Source organism: Xyrauchen texanus, chromosome 18 (assembly GCF_025860055.1).
Source record: "Xyrauchen texanus isolate HMW12.3.18 chromosome 18, RBS_HiC_50CHRs, whole genome shotgun sequence".
NCBI lineage: Eukaryota > Metazoa > Chordata > Actinopteri > Cypriniformes > Catostomidae > Xyrauchen > Xyrauchen texanus.
In genome coordinates this window covers 21,333,789-21,356,032 of record NC_068293.1, presented here as the reverse complement: position 1 = coordinate 21,356,032, position 22,244 = coordinate 21,333,789, and the positions used below count along the sequence as shown (strand labels likewise).

Sequence of the window (22,244 nt, the reverse complement as noted above, 5' to 3'; positions counted from 1 at the left end):
GTGCCACCTGTGGCTGAACTTGGTCGAGATGATGGACGCAGATAAGGCACGGTTCCTGAATTTGGCCATCTCCCAGATCTACACCATCGAGGACTTTGTCAGCAGTGCTCGGAAGCATGAAACAGAACTAAGTGCTGCCTTTGGTACTGGTGGAAGTAAAGGTCAGGCTTTGTGTTTATGTGATGAGAGGGCAGGTCCAGAGGTGCAGAACCAGGTGGTCAATGTCTCAATGGCAGCCATGTCACACACTTCCTGTGTTTTGCCTCAATGATCAATAAAGTCTTTCTTGTGTTTTTGTAACCGAACACCTTATGGGTATTAACAATTGTTTTTCTTAGGCCCCGAGGAACCCGACATGTGCCATGAAGTGCACTATTTAGTCTAACACATCAGCTCTTTTTTGTTTGTGTATGTTACATTACATTAAACACCTGAATGTCAACCGACTGTCTTTAAAATATGTGCCTAGTTGCAACAAACTTCTTAAAGGAATAGTTTACCCAATAATGAAAATTCTCACATTTACTCACCCTCATGCCATCCTGATGTGCATGAATTTCTTTCATCTGCACAAAAAAAACTGAATGGTGGCCAGACCTTTACAGCTTCAAAAATCACATAAAGGCAGTATAAAGTAATCCATATGACTCCAGTGGTCAAATAATGTCTTCAGAAGTGATATGATAGGTATAGGTGAGAAACAGATCAAGTTCTTTTTTACTATAAATCTCTACTTTTGCATTATTTCACATTTTCCTTTTTTGAACTTCAAAGTTCTGGTCACCATTAATTTGCATTGAATGTACCAACAGAGCTGAAAAATTCTTCTAAAAATCTTAATTTGTGTTCTGCAGAAGAAAGAAAGTCATATACATCTGGCATGGTATAAGGGTGAGTAAATGATAAGAGTATTTACATTTTTGGGAAAATTATCCCTTTACTGTAAGTTAAGAAATCCCTTAGTTATAATTGTAAAGGTACGGTCACACTATACTTCATGTTCCATTGACATTCATTTACTCACATGCAAATTCAGGTGAGTGGAAACACAAGCATACAGTGGTGAAGACGTTTCGTCTTTGGCAGCACACTAAAGTTCAAGTTTGTTGAACTATGAACTACATTTGTATAGTTAAAATACATTTGACCAATTGAGAATCTGATATTTAAAAATTGAGTACTTGGGTCAATACAAAGAATACAAGTGTCAAAACTGCATTGTTTGATTCTCCTAGAATCCACGAGACAAATCCTGCAGAGGACTATTTTTTTTTACCCCAAACTCAAACTCAAATGCTTGGAATTCCCAAAAATAAGGAAAAAAAAGAGTGCCATAGACCTACCTCATAGTCAACCTCTAGAGAGTCTCCATGACCCTTGGTCCTGAAATGCTGAGTATGTCTGTCCAAAGTGAAATTGACCTGCTTGTTAAAGCGTTCGATCAGAGCAGAGTGCCAGTGCAGATCATCCAGGAGACTTCCCAGAGTGACCACCATACGAGCACTGCTGGACTTCATCCTGCTGTCATCTGGAGATTAAAAGAGGTTTCCCATGTATCATATGTTAAAATGCACATGCTCAGTAGCAAATATACCGTATATTGAAATACAATATTTTTATTTTTTTTTAAAGTCCACATTGAAAGTCTGCGATTAAAAATCTAATTCAAACCTGGAAATAAACAGTTTTAGGATTGTCAAGTCAAGTCAATTTTATTTGTATAGCGCCTTTCACAACACACAATGTTACAAAGCAGCTTTAAATTGTGAACAATTACCAAAAAAGAAACATTATGATATAAATTAAGAAGCCATTAAGATTCTACACCATTTGACCATGTGACATTGATGAAGTAAACTCTTTTGTACAAAATGCAAGATTTCCCTGCTTCCATTCAAGCACACAAGGTTCTCTTTGGAGCATTTTTCAAATCATAAGATGGATCATCAGGTTTTGTACAAACATGTGGTGCCAACTCGAGTGCAAATATTCAATCAAATTGTTACGCTATTAATATAATTTGCAATGACAAACATATATTAAATGAGAAAATATGCAAAATAGAACATATGGATTATAGAAGCCCAACTGTATACAATATGTTAAAAAAAAATCATTTTCTGCTACATGTGCCAAAAAAACTAAACAAAACATTAATACAATAACCAATCCAATGTAACTCCATTTGAAGATACAAATAAGATATGAATATTAACTTACCGAGATTTAGATGCAAGACCAGCCTGCCACGATGGAGCTCCAGTGTGATATAATCCCCTCTCTGTCCTTCTCCATGCAGTAAAACACCCTCTGCCTGTCGACTCTTAAAGCGCAGTGATATAACATCTTTCACGGTGCTCATAGACTTCTGGTTGAATCGGTACAGCAAAGAGCTTCTGCCATCAAAGTTGGCCACATATGATTCTACAGACACATGATATTTCTGAATTTTTTTGTTTTTGATGAAAATGATGAGAAAAATAGTCTACTACAGAAATTCTCATTTTAAATAGCTAAAATTATAGTTCATTGAATGTTCCATTGTTAACTGTTGTTGCTGCCTGCCAAAAGATTTCACATCAGTGTCATGGGTATGACATTTTTACAGCAGCCTTCCAGACTCCTGTGGTTGTGAGAAAATGACTGGAGATTAATTTAACTCAAAATAGTGATAAGAACATTTAAAATGCAATCAAGAATATGTCCTAAACTGTGCTAAAGCTAAATAAGTGAGGAAAATGCAATGGCAATGGTGAAGATAAGGTTGGCTAAACTGTTAAGATTAAGCAAGCTACATGATGAAAGATGAAAGACTTGCTGAAGTTTTAAGGCTTTGGCTATATCACCACCTGTATAACAACAAAAGATGAACAAGCTTCGATTCAGAGGACCTAGAGTTATGTTGTAAAATTTCAGCTATCCAGGAAAAGATTCAGAATCAGAATAAGAGTGGATTTAATTGCCAAGTAAGTTTTCACATAAAAGGAATTTACTTTGGTGTTTGATGCATATAATAATCAATAAACATAGTAAGATAAATAATAAACTATATGTAAGATACAATATATATAGAAAAAGTAAACTGACTGTTTTTAATTAATGCAAAATATGTGCAGTTGTGCAAGGATGTGCACAATATGTGCAGAATATGAACCACAGAATGTGCAAATGTTCACTTTGGAGGTGGGATAAGAGACAGTGTCAGGGGGGTCCTAGGCCTTGTTTATGAGGCCAGCTACAGATGGGAAGAAACTGTTCCTGTGGCATGAGGTTTTGATTCTAATGGACTGTAGCCTCCTGCCAGAGAGGAGTGTCTCAAAGAGATTGTGTCCTGGGTGGGAGGGGTCGGCCACAATCTTTTCTGCCCGCCTCAATGTCCTGGAGGCATACAGGTCCTGGAGAGATGGCAGATTGTAGCCAATCACCTTCTCAGCAGAATGAATGACACGCTGAAGTCTGCTTTTGTCCTTGGCAGTGGCAGCAGCATACCAGATGGTGATGGAGGAGGTGAGGATGGACTCAATGATGAGGATAGACTCAATGATGAAGGTGTAGAAGTGCACCATCATTGTCTTCGGCAGGTTGAACTTCTTCAGCTGCCGTTGAAGGAAGTACATCCTCTGCTGTCCTTTTTAAATTAGAGAGCTGATGTTCAGCTACCACTTGTGATCTTGGGAGATGATGGTTCCCAGGAAGCGGAAGGACTTCACAGTGTCAACTGGAGAGTCACACAGGATGATGGTGGTGGGTGGGCCTGAGTTCTTTCTGAAATCTATGACCATCTCCACTCTCTTCACAGCATTGAGCTCCAAGTTGTTCTGATTGCACCAGGTCACCAGATGATCAATCTCCCACCTGTAGGTGGACTCATCCCCACCAGAGATGAGCCCAATGAGGGTGGTGTCATCCACAAAACTTCAGGAGCTTGACAGACTGTCAGTGTACAAGGAGAAAAGATGAGGAGAACCAGTGCTGATGGTTCGGGAGTCAGAGACATGTTTTCCTAGCCTCACATGCTGCCTCCTATCAGTCAGGAAGTCTGTGATCAACCTGTATGTGGAGTCAGGCACACTCAGCTGGGAGAGCTTGTCCTGCAGCAGAGCCAGGATGATGGTGTTGAAGGCAGTGCTAAAATCCAGAAACAAGATCCTGGTGTAATTCCTGATGAGTCCAGGTGCTGGAGGATGAAGTGGAGGACCATGTTAACTGCATCATCCACTGACCTGTTAGCTCTGTAGGTGAACTGCAGGGGGTCCAGGAGAGGATCAGTGATGGCTTTGAGGTGGGACAGCACAAGGTACTCAAATGATTTCATTACCACAGAGGTCATGGTGACAGGTCTGATGTCATTAAGTCCTGTGGTCCTTGTTTTTTGTGGTTAGGGATGATGGTGGAGGTCTTGAAGCAGACTGGCACATGGCATGTCTCCAGTGACGTGTTAAAGATGTCTGTGAACACCGGAGACAGCTGATCAGCATAGTGCTTCAAGGTGGATGGAGAGACAGAGTCTGGCCCGACTGCTTTGCATTGGTTCTGTCTCTTGAATAGTCTGTTTACACCCCTGCTGTGATGGGGGATGTGGAGTAGGGTTGTAGCTGATCGATGGTGCCAAATGGGATGGTGTCAGGAATGTCCCATTGTCTTTCAAAGCGGCAGTAAAACTCACTCAGGCTGTTTGCCAGGCGCAAGCCGTTAATGGAGTGGGGGGCTTTAGGTTTGCGGTTTGTGATCTGTCTGAGCCCATTCCAGGCAGAAGGAGAGTCGTTGGCTGAGAACTACTGTTGTAGTTTCTCAGATTACAGCTGTTTGGCATCTCTCACCGCCTTACTAAACCTGTACTTTAACTTTCTGAACCTGTCTCTGTCCCCACACCTAAACGCTTCTTCTTTCTCTAACTTTAGCTGTCTAAGCTTGGCTGTGAACCAGGGTTTGTCATTGTTGTAACTCACCCTGGTGCGTGATGTACACAGCAGACCTCAGAGAAGCTGATGTATGATGTCACAGCCTCTGTGCACTCATCCAGACTGTTGGTAGCAATCCTGAATACATCCCAATCAGTACAGTCCAAGCATACATGCAGATCCTCCACAGTTCCACTGCTTTGATGTCCTCACAACAGATTTAGATAGTTTTCATTTCTGCCTGAATGCAGGAATCCTGGAATAGACCATGACGTGGTCAGAGTGACCCAGTGCACTGCGGGGGACAGTTTTAAATACTGTAGTGTAACAGTGATCCATAATGTTCTCCTCTCTGGTTGGGTAGTTCAGATAAAATGTTCAGATAGTTCTTGAAAACTGGTTACTCCGGTAAGAGAGTAAGGGCTTAGAGAGTTACATCCACAAGACTTTAATGAAATGCTGGGTACATGATACAAGTCATGACGGTGAGCAATTTGGTTATAATGTAAAAGGGTATGAATGTGTATTTGTATTTGTGTTTGTTTGTGTGTGTGTGTGTGTGTGTGTGTGTGTGTGTGTGTGTGTGTGTGTGTGTGTGTGTGTTTCTTCATGAACGCACACAGCTTTATAGATTATATGCTCACAGTAACCCAGCTTGTGCAATGTATAAAACACACTGTCTTAAAGGGAAAGGTGTATAGGAATCAGTAATGTGAAAGACATGTTTCCTCTAGTGGTGAAGTATGAATGTGCAATTAAAGGGATAGACTTTCCAACGTGGAGAGTGGAAAATGTTCCTTCACAATGCTCTGTAACTTGAGGTTTTAATCAAGCAAGTTAATGGAGTTCAAAAGCTCACAGAATGTGGGATTAATTGGGCAAATCCAGTGCTTCCAATGTGATGTTGATGTACTCATCTGGTGTCCAAATACCATCTCATGTTGTTATGTGATCAAAAGCTGCTCATACTAAAATTGAAATTGTATACTGTTAATGGGGAATGTGGTTTCACACTTTTCAGACAGAATGATAAAGACGATATGTGATGGTTTACATCAGCAAGTTTAGGGAAATCCATAAAATGAAGCTCATGCAATGTAAATATAATGCTATCGTGTAAACATATGAGTTTAGGAACTGGCAGTGATAAAGGAATTATGGCAGTATGTGCTTCACTGCAGAACACTAACTCTTTTCTGGAAGTGAAATATATCCTCCTTGTACATGGAAAATTATAATGAAATTTGCCTTGAGATGTTTAAAAAGGCATTGCACCCAAAGGAAACCTTTTTATATGTATCAATTCCTAATTATATAAAGGTTGGTTCCTGATGTCAAATTTGATTGTACAAAATGGTGTCGAACAGCACTGGAACGCTTCATTTTTTATATTACTCTTGTTCCTGACAAGCAGAGCAAATTTATTTTAATATCTCTAAAATGTCTATTTTTATATAACAGCAAAATCAAATAATAAATACAGTATCAACATGGCTGTGTTGTACCAGTGATGGCCTTGAGTCTACAGATCAATCACAGCCATACTGATAATCAGTACAACAGCATTGTTTCTTGTGTGATTTTGCTTAATTACCCATTTAAGCAGCAAATCAAGCGTGGCCCAGTGTTCCAAGTAAGACAGATGTTTAAACATTTCTTTCTTTGAAACCTTATAAAGACATGACTCTTCAAGGATTTCTTGAGGACTTTGTTGAAGACTTTTTGATAGACCAAAGCCAATTGTTCTGCAGAGCATAAGCCTTCACCGTCTTTCTCAAGCATGCTTGCACAGCTGTTTTTCCGAATTCTCTTTATCTGTGTTTCAGCTCACTACTGTATTATGCCATGTATTATGAGGCAAATGTTTACGTTCTTGATGAGTAATAGAGAGAATAGAAAGTGAAGCATTTTTTTAAATGAATGCTTCCTTTTTTCAGATTTTTAAAGTGAAGCAGAAAAGTTTACATTGATTCCAACACTGAATAAAAATATCTATTTTTGCTAATAAGCTACTACTCCATTCAGTCAAATAAGGAATCTGCTAGCTTTCAGAGACATTGTCTCCACATAGCAATCTTGCAATCACAGATAATGAACTTATGGAGTATTGCACCATTCAAAGGTTCAGCTTGAGTTCACAACTGTCGCAGCAGTTGGCTGATTAACATTAGTATTTTTCCCATTATGTGATATGTGGCTCAATTTAATCTGTGCTGTTAGGTGCAATCACTGCACTACCAGCAATAGCCGTCCAATCACGTCTGATTAAAAACAAACTGATGCTCTTCTTTCAAGGTTATATTTGTCACTTGTTAAAGATCCAGCGAATAGATAAGTGCTTATCAATTCATCATATCTACTGTATATTCAGTTTTCAGATGGTGAATTAATTATTTATTATATGTACTCCTGACAATGTTTTTTTGTGGTTTATTATAACAGAGAGATTAAATGTACTGTAATTCTTCATGCAGCACTTATCAGCAAAGCACACATTCATCCAAGTTTATGGATCATGCCACAGAATAATTAAAGAGCATAGTATAATTAATTCAATTTCTTATTTATCTAGCTAACACAGTCTGATTGGATAAGTGTCTGATATTTGGATATCTTTGTTAGCAACCATTTAGTATCTTTGTTAGCAAACATTTGGTAATGCCTTAGCAACCATCTAACAACACCCTAGCAAGATCCTAGAAACTGCTCAAAGAACATTGATGTTGTATAAATATAAACAAGTACAGCATGTTGAACAGTATATTACATACTTAATAAAACTGTCACTTACTATATGCACAGCCATACACAGCAACCCTGAGGCCCACCCTGCCACCGGAGCTCCACTCAAGAGGAATGAACCTTAGGAACCGGGTTCTGATAGACTGGCTGAGTTTATGGTGGACAACACTGTCTGGATTCACGTTACCCACAATCTTCTGAAAAGAGAAAAAAGAGAGAGAGATAAGATATTTCACAAATGGGTAGATTTACAACAGTTTGATAATGTGCAAGTTAATCAGTTGGGTTTTTTGCAAATGTAATGTTTAAGAACTGTATATGGATCTAGTCTAATCCAAAGGTCTCAACAATTTATGTAAATGCCAACTTATTTTCATCTGCTAGTACACATAATTTGACAGTAATGTGTGTCTGACTCACTCCGCAGTTAAGATTCATGTTAAACACAAGAACAGATGACCAAAACAACACATGGTTATGGATGAATCACAAAAGCAAAATGTCACCTTTCTTCAAAGATAGACTATTCAATGTCCTTTTGAGATAGAGATAAATAACATCTGAGTAATATAGCAAAATAACGATATCATCATCTTCCCTGGTGATTTACTAGCAGCCCACACACATTGTGATTCCAGCAAGAACAAGAATCTGACAGTAAATTGAGTTAAAAGCCCCATGCATTGTTTTGGTTGCACACAGACTTGGAGAAAGAAATATTGTGCCTTTGAGGAAGATGCACTTAAATTCCACCCTTAAGGAGCCAAGTTATCATGGTGTGTGGAAATTAATTTAAAGTGCTTTCTCTTACTCAAAGAAAGTATTGACTTGGCCTGAATGTTTAATCAGATATTATACAGTTTTGAAACTGCCACACAGAATTTCATTTCTTGGCTGATTTTGTTTCTTACTTTGCAAAGATAGTGTTCATCTATTTTTTTTTTTTTCCATTCTGCAGAAAAAAAAGAGACTGACCTCACATTGAAATAGGAAAACATAGGTTGACTTTTCTGTAGCTTCAATCATTCTGTGCTTACTGAAATTCAAAACACCAGTGACACAATTCATCAGTGACCAAAGCAGTGAGTTTTTGTATTTATTTATTTTTTAGCATATGGGCACTTGTGAGCTTCAGTTTCCAGGTGTAATGTCCACAGAGGAGTGTTAAGAGGGAGTTGTTTTTTTTTAGCTGGACAGGCAGTTATACAGTGAAGATGAATGCATATTTTATAAACTGTATGCCCACCCAAACTCCAAACCTAAACCTAACCATCAGTGGTGTAAAAATTATAAATAAAAAAAAAACATTCCTTCCGATTATGCCACAAGGAAAGGTAAAACACTTTTGAAACGATGCAAAAATGTCTGAAGTGAGATGCCACCTGTCAGTAAGTTGACATAATGTGTCCAATCCAATGGACTTCCTGTATTATCATGTTGAAAAAAAAACTGTTGTGGGACTATATCCTCTGATCTGATTGGATAAATGGCATTCCAAGGGTGCTAAATTTTTTTATAACAGCACTGCAACACTTAATTTTTGTATCACTCCACTTGTCTGTGTTTGTGACACTCCACAAATTATAAAGTTCTAAATAAAATTTTGCAGGAGCATGTTCTTTTAATCTAACCAATCAAAGATTGGTTAAGTAAGCGTATATAGGCCACTGCTTACCTTTGTCCTGCGACAGTTCTCCCTCTCACCCGCATCAGATCTATGCGACAGATGACCTACTATGCGTGAAGCATTTGCCTTCATCAGATAAGCTGATGTTTTCAACAAAGTTGCCGCAGCAGCTCACTATATTCTTATTTTCGTTGCAACAGCAGCTGCAACTTTCACAATTTTTTAACCATGCCTTTCTTTCTTTCTTTCTTTCTTTCTTTCATGAAGCAGACCCTGGCATTGAAGCTACCTATGCAAGTGGTCACTGCTTCTCTGTATTCCTATAGTACAACTCAATATGTCTGTATACAGGTCTTGTCATCTTAACTTCCACCCGGAGCGGTGCCTCCATAATTGGATTCTGTTCTGGGTTTATGTCACTTGAGCTCTATCACAGTCTAATTTCAGGCAAGGAAATCAAAGATCATCATTGATTTCAAAAAATGTTCAACACACTCGAGTTTAAAACCGGTTCTCCTGCTCAGATGTTTAATTCCTCTCAGTCCTGATTATCTTGCTGTACAGCACGTTTTAGGGTGCAATCCATTCAGAAGTGATCATCTGTTTGCCCTATTCCCTTCAATTACTTTTCAATCCACTGTGAGGGCTAAACAGTGTGGGAATTTTCAATTTATATTTATATTAATACAAAAATATTTCAACATGACTATTATGATTGTTCTCTCCTCAAAATGCCCTCAGAGGGTGATTTATTCCATTTGGAACGTAGGGCCAATCACGCAACAAGCAAACTTACTTTCAAATGACTGCTACTCTAAATTCCAAACATTTCTCCAAATCAGACCGACCTTTTAGCGTGAGCTCACTTCCAAGCAGCACCCGCACTGAACAGGCTACAGCTTCCTACGGCTGCATACAGCTTCTGTGCGAACAACTTCATTTTGCAAAGTGTCTTACCTCCTCATGGCATTTGTGATCACCTTGACATGCAGCTCTGATAACCATGCAGCAAGTGCTTTCTGTAAACTTTATTCAAATGTATAATTATAGACCGTTGTATCACTTTCTCTCCTCCTGCAGACCAGGACAAACTTTTCACACAGGTGAAAGCAATCCATCACTTTAATCCCACAGGAAAATCTTTTCTATTTTGTCACATGTTGTCAGTTATTTTAAAGCTATTCTAAATTATTGAATCATAGACTCTTAAGAATCTTTACCTTAGAACCTAATTTTTGTACTTATGTCTAACTTTTAAAGTGACTCATCAAAATTGTGAAAATTCAGCACTCCACACAATCTTAAAGAAACGTGTTGAAATCAGTGCCAGATGATTTGGCCTCACATTTTGTTTTTATCCTCAGAATATTTAAATTATTCTGTAGAATTTATTACAGGCTATAATATATAGAAGATGTATTTATTCAACTGTGAATGGTGTCCATAGTATATTTTTAAATCCAATTCTCAGGCACAAACTCCAAGTAATTTCATACGTCCCAGTATAATGCTGAATTAATTTAATTACTCACATTATGTCCAGAGAATAATCTTCTAAACTCCAAAACCAATGAATAAGATAAACAGACCACAGACAGTTATTCAAGTACTTTAGTTTCAAGTGCCTTCTAATTCAAAGACAAATACCACTTTAAATGATGTAGCATGTATGCACATACATATGTATATTGATTGCCTCACAAATTATCTAGAAATTTAATCCAGTAAATAAATTAAATTTGTCTCTGCATCACCTGTCCCTGCTTGCAATTGAAAGGAAATGAGAATACTATCTTTCCACTACAATAAGCTTCCTTTATTCACCTACTTGGACCTTCCAGTCACCATTATGGCTGCTCATGCACTTTTATTAAACTGTTTATATGTAATTCCCTCTATGGCCTGCAGGCCTCTGATGGCTGTATTTAAACCTAAATCATAAAAACTGACAAATTAATCAACCTATCAGTGCAATCTAAACTCCCTTCTCACAGCAATGATTTTGCTGTGATCTACAAATCATTACAGTGCCCTTGAACAACTTGCTAGACTTTCTTCACCCTCGATGGCTTGCAGGTCATTGAATTTGCGATCCCGTTTGGATCGCAGCGTGAGCCCTCCCTTTAGAACAGTTCAAATCTGAAAGTATAGGCATGCATACTCACAAACGCATCTGCCACCAACAACTAACTATCGAAGCCATCATCAGCATTTTTTGGCAGGTAACTCAGGCTTGAGTCAAGTCTCAAGCTCGAGACCTCCATTATGAACAGTGAGCCAAATATGTACCTTCTCTTCATTCAAAGATTATATGAACGTGTGAACTCATGAAATGGAGTTCTTAACAAAAGTTTGTGTGGAGCATGTTCATTTTATCCAACCAATCAATGCTGGAGTAAGCGTATATAAGGCACTGCTTACCTCTGTCCTGCGAAAGTTCTTCTGACATCCCTCCGCCACCCCAACTCCAGGTGATCTTGCATTAAAAATAAATCACAAAAATCTAACCTTTAATTGAAGTAAAACAACTGAAAGAGGGGAAATATCTAATGATTAAATACATATTTTTCTCCAAAACATTTTGGCCACAATTTTTGGCACCCCTAGAAATTATTATAAGTAAAATAAATCTACATTCCCATTCATATTTTTTTTTGTGCACCTGGGTGACTAGTAACATGAAAGTCATGACATCCTGTTTCACAGGGGTATAAATGTGATGTAACACAAGGGCCAAATTCCCTTAATCATCAATCACAGTGTGTTAGACTAAAGAATATAGTTCTTTATAGTTCCCACAAAATGGGAAGTGGCTATAAGAAAATAGCCAAGCATTGAAAATGCCCATTTCCACCATCAGGTTAATAATTAACAAGTACCAATCAACTGGAGCTCTTAAGAATTGGCCTAGAATAGGACATGTGTCTATACACAGTGAGGAGGATCTCCAATGTGGCAAAAGAATCACCAATGATCACAGCTGGATAATTGCAGAAATAAGTTGGGGCTTGGGGTCAGAAAGTCAGAAAATTATATCAGAAATCACCAAAAAAGTTGTTTGGGAGGGTTTCAAGAAAAAACGTATCTGCATTCATTCAACAACAAACTCAAGTGTCTTCAGTTTTCCAGACACTACAGGAACTTCAAATGCGACCAGGTTCTATGGTCAGATGAAACAAAAAAAAGAGCTTTTTGGCAGCAAACACCAGAGATAGGTTTGGCACACATAGAGATGAAGAAGTACCCAATGCCCAGAGTAAAATGTGCTGCTGGATCTTTAATATTGTGGGCTGTGTTTCTGCCAGTGGTCATAGACATCTTGTTTGGATACATGGCTTCACAGATAATAAAAATACCAACAGATTAAAAAAATTAATAATCTGGCTGCATCTGCCAGAAATCTTACAATGGGCCCTGGTTGGATCTTCCAGCAGTACAATGATCCAAATCAAACATCAAAATCAACACACAAAAAAAGAAAACGTCTAGGTTACGTATGTAACCTCCGTTCCCTGATGGAGGGAACGAGAGTTTTTGTCAGAGAAGCGACACTAGGGGTCTCTCTTGAGCGCCGATAACCACCTCTGAGCTATGAAAAAAGGCCAATGAGAAGTTGACAGCCGGTATTTGCATGTCCCGCCCCCGGACATACGGGTATTTAAGCGGTGCAAATACGGGAGTTCATTCAGGATTTTTCTGAGGAGCCAGAAATGGTCCGGCCACAACAGTGGCTCGGCTCAGCGACGTGGCGGGAACGGAGGTTACATACGTAACATAGATGTTCCCCTTCTGTCGCTCTCTCCATGTTGTGTCAGAGAAGCGACACTAGGGGTCCACTTATAAAAGTGCCATGCGCTGAGCCGTGTACGTGAACTGCTGATACAGGAGCGAGTAGGTATTCTTACGTGCAGGACGACCAACTGTATCAGACTGCACGTATCCTTCCCCAATGCCCCATTCAAGCCATCAGAATCCTTTTCGCTACCCTGGAGGGGGGAACAAGGTGATGGCCACCAACCTGGGAACGGGCCAGCCTGGCTGGGCCTCTTTTCTCTCTATGTTTCTCGCATAGAGCAACTAAGGCCGGGGCCCTTACACGCATTGAGGGAAGGGGGTCTTAGCCCTTCTTTCAGGGGGAGAAGACCCTGCGGAGGCCACACCTACCCGGCAGGGGAGGCAAAGAGTGGCAAATGCATCACATGGCCTGTTAGGACCTATGTGGAAAAGATGGTGCGGTGGTAGATCCAGCCTCGTAGAGGGGGGAAGCATACAGCACGGCGACTGAGGTAGCTGTAACTGCCTAAGGGAGACACGGAGGTCAGCTTGTGAGTGGACAGTACCGCGGAATTACACACAGGGGGAGTCCGAGCAGGAGGCCTTACATACGGAGCACCGATTCCAGTACAGGGTAGCCTTTGGGTACCCGTAGTGGCGTGGGTCGGCGAGTTCCTCCGCTGAACTGCGGACCCAAAAGGGCTAGGGAGGAGTCAACCAGCGACCCGAAGATGGGGTCTCCTGGGAACGGAGGCGCACTATTTTACCTCGGCTGAGGGAAAGGGCGCTAGGCGCAAGCGATTCACCTGGCCAGAACATCAGCGTGTTACCGAGTTCTATGGGCTCGGACCTGAGAAAACACGGGACGATTTTGACTCAACACAGAGATTGTAAAACCTTGAGAAAGTGTTAGGTGTTGCCCACCCTGCTGCTCTGCAGATGTCTGCTAGGGAGGTGCCCCTTGCCCATGAGGATGCAACACCCCTAGTGGAGTGAGCTCGGACCCGCGGGGGGGGGGGGGCACGGACTGGGTGTGATAAGCCAATGAAATGGCATCGATAACCCAGTGGGCAAGCCTCTGTTTGGAGACAGCGTTCCCTTTCCGCTGTCCCCCGAAGCAGACAAATAGCTGCTCAGAGCGTCTAGTGCTCTGCGTGCGGTCCAGATAGATACGCAAAGCACGTACTGGACACAGCAAGTCTTGTCTGCTTCACGCATCTCGACCATGTTCAGCCATTGTTGACGATCCTGGACCACGAGCATGGCCATCGCCTGCCCGAGCACCTGCGCTGTGACCTTCGTCGCTCTCAGGGCGAGGTCGGTCGCTGAGCGCAGTTCTGCAGCATGTCGGAATCAGGACCACCCCCGTGCATGTTTCTTAGTGCCTTGGCTTGATGGACCTGCAGGAAAGCCATGGCATGCAGGGCAGAAGTGGCGCGTCCGGTGGCGCTGTCGGCCTTTGCGGTCAAGAGGATGTTGCTCTACAGGTCTGGGAAGGGAGTACAGGGCGGCCCTGCCAGGTGGTAGGGCTTCTGGGGCATAAGTGAAGCGCAATTGCCCTATCCACCTGGGGAATCGCCGTGTACCTGTGGTGCGCTCCGCCGTCGAGGGTGGCGAGGGCGGATGAGCAGGTGGCGGTGTGACAAGTGGAGAAGGGTGCTCTCCACGAAGACGTCAGCTCATCATGCACTTCCGGGAAGAATGGGACTGGGGTGGGATGAGGCTGTGAGCGGCGTCCAGACCCCAGGAACCAGTCTTCCAGCCGTGATGGCTGTGGGGAGGATGGAGGGTTCCAATCCAAGCCCACGCTAGTGGCTGCCTGGGAAAGCATGTCGTTCATCTGCGCGTCGGCCTCAGCCTGGGCGTGCAGGCCCGAAAGCGGCAGCCCAGGGGAGTCCTCAGCGTCAGATACCACGCCCTCTGATGCCGCGGCGAGCTCATCGGCTTCGATGTCAGGATGGTAGGTGGACTGGCTGTAAGGCAAGTCGGCATAACCTTGAGCACGGACGGGAGTCAACGAGCGTGTCGGGGTGCGGGTGGTCCAAGGGGGCGTACCCGGCGAAGCTGCAACCGCTGCCATCCCCAATTCGCCTCCATCGCCAACCACATCGTCCTCAATCCCATGGGAAGAAGTAGCGGCGCGGGGGGCGGCTGGAGTTGCTTGCTTACGGTTGTAATCGAGCCGTGACCGCAACGTTGTCATGGTCATGTTCTCGCAGTGAAAACATGAACCATCCACAAATGCAGCCTCAGTGTGATCGCTACCCAGACACACGAGACAACGCCTGTGGCCGTCTGAAGCGGAGAGCACTCTACCGCATCCAGGAACAACACAGGGGCGGAAAGGCATCTTTATACAGACGCGTCCTTAAAAGGACGTTCAACACCGCTGTGTTTTGCTCTTTTAGAGGAAATTACTCTTTTCAATAAAATCACTGATTTATGAAAAAAACTCGTGAGAGTTTTTTAATCTGCACTGTCGAAGCACCCAGGGGCAGGAATGCACAGCCGTGCAAACAGGAGAAAGCCGCTGTTGTGCGCCGTAGAATCCAACAGCATGCAGCAGAGGAATGTCAGTAATTCGTTGTGTAACACGCAGCAACTGCAGACACGACCATCGGCTTCTCAGAAATTTTCTGAATGAACTCCCGTATTTGCGCCACTTAAATACCCGTATGTCCGGGGGCGGGACATGCAAATACCGGCTGCCAACTTCTCATTGGCCTTTTTTCATAGATCAGAGGTGGATATCGGCCTCAGCCTGGGCGTGCAGGCCCGAAAGCGGCAGCCCAGGGGAGTCCTCAGCGTCAGATACCACGCCCTCCGATGCTGCGGCGAGCTCATCGGCTTCGATGTCAGGAGGGTAGGTGGACTGGCTGTAAGGCGAGTCGCCGTTGCCTTGAGCACGGACGGGAGTCAACGAGCGTGCCGGGGTGCGGGTGGTCAAAGGGGGCGTACCTGGCGAAGCTGCACCTGCTGCCATCCCCAAATCGCCTCCATCGCCAACCACATTGTCCTCAATCCCATGGGAAGAAGTAGCGGCGCGGGGGGCGGCTGGAGTGGCTTGCTTACGGTTGTAAGCAAGCCGCGACCGCAACGTTGTCATGGTCATGTTCTCGCAGTGAGAACATGAACCATCCACAAATGCAGCCTCAGTGTGATCGCTACCCAGACACACGAGACAACGCCTGTGGCCGTCTGAAGCGGAGAGCACTCTACCATATCCAGGAACAACACAGGGGCGAAAAAGGCATCTTTATAAAGACACGTCCTTAAAAGGACGTTCAACGCCGCTGTGTTTTGCTCTTTTAGAGGAAATTACTCTTTTAAATAAAATCACTGATTTATGAAAAAAACTTGTGAGAGTTTTTTAATCTGCACTGTCGAAGCACCCAGGGGCAGGAATGCACAGGGGCATAGAGGAGCTCCCGTCAGATCCGGGGAGATGCCCTGGTTACAGGCTGCCCACGTAAACAGCTCCTCTCTACACTTCATTAAGTCTATTCATGTATCAACTCCCCACCCCCCACCAATCATCATAAACCCCTTTGCACTGCTGGCATTATGATGGACCCTCCACGGACCGTTTCCTCAGCCCTCTAACGTGTGCAACTGTTACATCCTTCTGTAATTTACCATCCACAACTCCCCTAAAACCAGTGTGAATCCACAAGCCAGCACAAGATAAGCTTAATTGGGTGGTTTTGTATTTGTTATCTGGCAGGAAACATTTGACAGTGCTTGCTATGTCTCTAATGGAAGGTTGAAGGCATTGTACTGAGAAAAAGAAAAATCCTAAAATTCATAATATTTTTTTGCCTTGATTCCCAGCAGAATCAAAAAATCTTTTAAACAAGTTACATTAGCTTTCGAAGCAAAATTTCTAAATTGTATACGTTAATAAAACTTAAATTACATTTTATTTTCTTTGTTTTTTTTAAGCATAAACCTCAATAAATTCACCAATATTGATGCTTAAAACAAGAAAAACAATCTACCAACTAGGTAGAAAATATAAAGTTATTTCAAGAGACACTCACAATTGCTTCTTAAGTAAATTAATCTTGTTTAAAAGATGTGTAGATATTTTGGAAAACAAAAGAAATATGTTTTTCGTCCTTCAAATAACAGAAGCTCGTCACAGATTGTACATAGATATAATTGAAATACTTTAAATATTTTATTTGAAATGTTAATGTTTTTGACCAGTCATTTTTCATCATAAAAAATGAATTTTTCAATCGAGTTTATGAGTTGCCCAAGTGCTCCAGTGGGATTGCAGTGACCCCTCTAAGCATGAATTATATGTCTCTGGAGAAACAGTGGAGAACACCTCAGTGCCTCTGTGACTATGTTTAAATGCCCACACACTAGACAAGCAGTCTCTTCCTTTCTCTCTTTTTTCCTCTCTATCTCCAATGTGTATTACAGTCCAGCACTAGGAAACATCATAAATACATTGTTTACAGTTGTTCAGTAAAGCAGAAAACAGACAAAATATCTAAAAGGATCTGAAGGCCAGACAAGTGATGATTCCATCATTGTATGAGAGCCGTAGGTTTGTTGCTGGCATGTGTATATTGAGCCGAGTGAGAAACTTATGGCTGACGTGATTATTTAAGTACAGTTCTACAACTTTCTTCTAAGATTCTGATTCTGGCCTATTATGGCTAAATGACTTTAACATGAATTGTATTTATTTTATGGGACTCAAATGGACCCCCAGGCTACTGCTTAAAGCAAGCTAATCTAACAAAACAGTGGGCGCTCTCATTGATTACCTATGTGGCTGATCAATCCTCTGTGTAATGTGAGACCAGAAACACATGGATTAGAGTAGAAGGGAGAGATATATATACCCTTTGTCAATTACATACAATTATCACCTGAGAACCAAATTAAGCTAAACCGACTGTAGGCAGATATCAACCATATATTTTTCAACTATAAATATTACACTATATATATATATATATGTAATATTTATAGTTGAAAAAATATTGTATACATATATATATACACACACTCACCCAAAGGATTATTAAGAACACCTGTTCAATTTCTCATTAATGCAATTATCTAATCAACCAATCACATGGCAGTTGCTTCGATGCATTTAGGGGTGTGGTCCTGGTCAAGACAATCTCCTGAACTCCAAACTGAATGTTAGAATGGGAAAGAAAGGTGATTTAAGCAATTTTGAGTGTGGCATGGTTGTTGGTGCCAGACGGGCCGGTCTGAGTATTTCACTATCTGCTCAGTTACTGGGATTTTCACGCACAACCATTTCTAGGGTTTACAAAGAATGGTGTGAAAAGGGAAAAACATCCAGTATGCAGCAGTCCTGTGGGCGAAAATGCCTTGTTGATGCTAGAGGTCAGAGGAGAATGGGCCGACTGATTCAAGCTGATAGAAGAGCAACTTTGCCTGAAATAACGAGACACCCCTCGCTGCAGCCTGTAGCACGATGACGTAGCTGGATGGTCCAATACGTACTGGATAGTTAATTTTACAACATTTTAAACTTAACTTTAAACCAGAAGTATATTTTTTATTTCAGTGTCTGCAGGACATGTACGTATATTAAAAACAAAACAAAAAAACAACACTGATTTTAAGTTTAATATACAACCTGATTACAGCAGTCAGATAAAGCGCTTGTCACTAAAGTGACCATTTATATTTATAAATAGTTGTCCTTTGGGGTATAGTGATTGCCGTCACTGATGAAGCAGTCTGCTGAGCAGTAACTTTAAAAGTCTTTGGTCGAGTAAAAGGCACGAAGGATTCCTTTCCTTCCATCTCCAACATAGCCTGGCGGGAAGTCTTTAAATAAGTCCCCACAACAAAGCGTAACAGCGTTTTTTTTTTATTTTATTAAGATTCAAACAAACAAAGTCAATGTACAGTCAAAACTACAATAATACATATATAAAGAGAAAAACAAAACAGCCAGGGGGGAAGGCTAAACATCATGTAAATATATTGAAGGACTCACATATAGAAACAGTTTTAATTTAACAAAGCGTAACAGCGTCCAGTACGTATTGGACCATCCAGCTACGTCATCGTGCTACAGTCTGCAGCGAGGACCTCTTGGAAATAACCACTCGTTACAACTGAGGTATGCAGCAAAGCATTTGTGAAGCCACAACACGCACAACCTTGAGGCGGATAAGCTACAACAGCAGAAGACCCCACCGGGTACCACTCATCTCCACTACAAATAGGAAAAAGATGCTACAATTTGCAAGAGCTCACCAAAATTGGACAGTTGAAGACTGGAAAAATGTTGCCTGGTCTGATGAGTCTCGATTTCTGTTGAGACATTCAGATGGTAGAGTCAGAATTTGGCCTAAACAGAATGAGAACATGGATCCATCATGCCTTGTTACCACTGTGCAGGCTGGTGGTGGTGGTGTAATGGTGTGGGGATGTTTTCTTGGCACACTTTAGGCCCCTTAGTGCCAGTTGGGCATCGTTTAAATGCCACGGCCTACCTGAGCATTGTTTCTGACCATGTCCATCCCTTTATGGCCACCATGTACCCATCCTCTGATGACTACTTCCAGCAGGATAATGCACCATGTCACAAAGCTCGAATCATTTCAAATTGGTTTCTTGAACATGACAATGAGTTCACTGTACTAAAATGGCCCCCACAGTCACCAGATCTCAACCCAATAGAGCATCTTTGGGATGTGGTGGAACAGGAGCTTTGTGCCCTGGATGTGCATCCCACAAATCTCCATCAACTGCAAGATGCTATCCTATCAATATGGGCCAACATTTCTAAAGAATGCTTTCAGCACCTTGTTGAATCAATGCCACGTAGAATTAAGGCAGTTCTGAAGGCGAAAGGGGGTCAAACACAGTATTAGTATGGTGTTCCTAATAATCGTTTAGGTGAGTGTATATATAAATATAATTATATATATATATATAAAATCAGCAAATATATAAAGCAATATATTTAAAGCACATACATTAAGCAAATATGTCCTTGCATATAAGTGACCGACATAGAGGAAGAACTGTGCATAGCCTTTGATAAGTAAAATGAAAGAAAAATGTATCAATCTTTAAAAGGATGTCAAGTAAAAAATTTAATTGTATCACTGCTTCTTGCTATTTGCTTTTCAAAACACAACAACCTTCTAACTATTCAAATGTAACAACAGTTTTGCTGCCACAGAGCTGACTCTTTGAGCAGGCTACATCTACAGATCTGACCCCTTGAGCAGGCTACATCTACTCAGAACAGAGACAACTATAAAAAAGACCAGCCTTATTGTGTTTTTTGCAGTTCTTTAACAGAGGTGTGACGATTCCACAAAGGCATGACATCATGACATAATGTGTTTAAATATCTGTCAAATAAGTGTCAATAGAACACGATCTGCAAGGTACATTATGCAAACATTTAAAGATTATCTTTCAGTCCTCTTGAAAATGATGCATGTTTAAATACAAGGAGAAAAGGTCTTCCTGCATTACAGCACAACTTTAAAGAGAAATATCAATTCATAGAGAGGTATTCTGGATGTTCTGACAGAATAACAACTGAGAGAGAGCTGTCGGTTTTAACATCTGTCATGTTTTTTACCTGCCTCAAGTTCAATTCCTGTCTTCACTCTTAAGATTCAGTCTCAAAAATGCTAAGGGTAACCTTCTTGCATCCAACAGACACTACTGTAGCTTACACACACTCAGAAACATGAGAAGAAAATGACAAAGGCAAACATGAATGCATCAATGCAGCTCAAAGCCCCATGGGCTGTAAGACGAAAGAAATGAACATAGAGAGGCCCCCACAAAGCTTCTGTTGTCAGCAATTTTCCATCTACGTAGGCGAATCCTGTTTCCCCACAAGGAGATAACAGCAATACAAGACGAGAGAAGATGGAGGCAAAGAATTAAATGTGTCAGGGAAAGTTGTACTTCCTCAACAACTATTTCTGCTTATGATGTGCTAGTCTGTCTTGAGTTTCAGTTTCCCTGGGGATGCACAGATATGACATGAATACTCGCCCCGACATACAAGTATAAAAGTAAGATCGGGATGCGGATTCAATCAGACTTTTTCTTCGGAGCCAGCTGAATACCACTGCCGTTTCCCATTCACCTGACTCTTCAAGAACATTTTGCTGTTGAATATAAGGCACAATCAAGCGGTTCTCTAAAAGAGTGTGTTTTCTCTATTAGAGCAAGGCACAGTGACATTGAACGTCTTTTTAAAGAAGCGTCTTTTTAAAGATGCCTTTCTTTCTCTGTGCCGTTCCTGGATGCGGTCGTTACCTCTCCACCTCTGAAGGTCACGATCACTGCCTCACGTGCCTGGGAAATAAGCATGGACAAGCGTGGATGGTTTCTGTTCTCACTGCAAGAACATGACCATGGCAATGTGGCGGTTGTGGCTTTCCTTCATCTGAGGCGCCTTGGTGATGTCAGACACCGAGGACTCGACAGGGCCACCTTTGGGTGTGGCAGCCCAGTCTGAGGCCGATGTCGAGCTGAACGCCATGCTTTCCCGGGCTGCCGCCAGTGTTGTGCTGGATAGGAATATTCCACCTGCCCCCCTGGCCCTTCTCCAGTTCCATCAGGCCTAGACGAGGGTAGTTCTGATCCCGGGGTGCTACAAGAACTGCGCTCGGCCACTGAACACCCTCATGGCTCTGTATTGGCCCACTCAGACCTGGTTCATGGACCTCACACTCCTCGAGACAGCTCCTCCCTGGCAAGTTCCCCTGAGGAACGACCTTCTTTCTCAGGAATGGTGCACCCTCTGGCACCCACGCCCAGACCTCTGGAAACTCCATGTCTGATCCCTGGACAGGACATGGTGTACCTTACGGGTCTGCTGCCTGCTGTGGTTAACACGATCACTCAGGCTATAGCTCCTTCTACAAGGCACCTCTACTCCCTCAAGTGGCATATCTTCGTTAGGTGGTGCTCATCCCATGGCAACAAAGTTGTAAATTCGGTTAGAACTTAACACAGAAAAGGTTAGTAATTGATTTTATAACACAAAAATCATGTTTACATGCATATTGCTGAGCATTTAATGCTAATCATTTTAATGCTCCATTCCATTGTACAGTAAGTGCCTCATTGAAACCAAGATTTTTGCTGTTTTTAAAGAAAAGGAGGGATGAGTAAAAATGCATTTTTGTGGTAATCAGTATTATGCCATAAATGCT

The 22,244-nt window shown here is 41.8% G+C and overlaps 1 protein-coding gene across 2 annotated transcripts in view; it reads right to left on the bottom strand.

The window, feature by feature from the left end:
• LOC127658746 (contactin-associated protein-like 5) overlaps nucleotides 1-22,244 on the bottom strand; it is a 129,758-nt gene that overhangs the window by 91,058 nt on the left and 16,456 nt on the right. For both annotated transcript variants that reach the window (XM_052148222.1, XM_052148223.1), the window contains exons 2-4: nucleotides 7,693-7,840; nucleotides 2,221-2,424; nucleotides 1,344-1,528 (exon numbers count right to left, since the gene is read on the bottom strand). In XM_052148222.1, coding sequence (XP_052004182.1) covers nucleotides 1,344-1,528; nucleotides 2,221-2,424; nucleotides 7,693-7,840 — 537 coding nt within the window. The remainder of the gene's footprint in view (nucleotides 1-1,343; nucleotides 1,529-2,220; nucleotides 2,425-7,692; nucleotides 7,841-22,244) is intronic.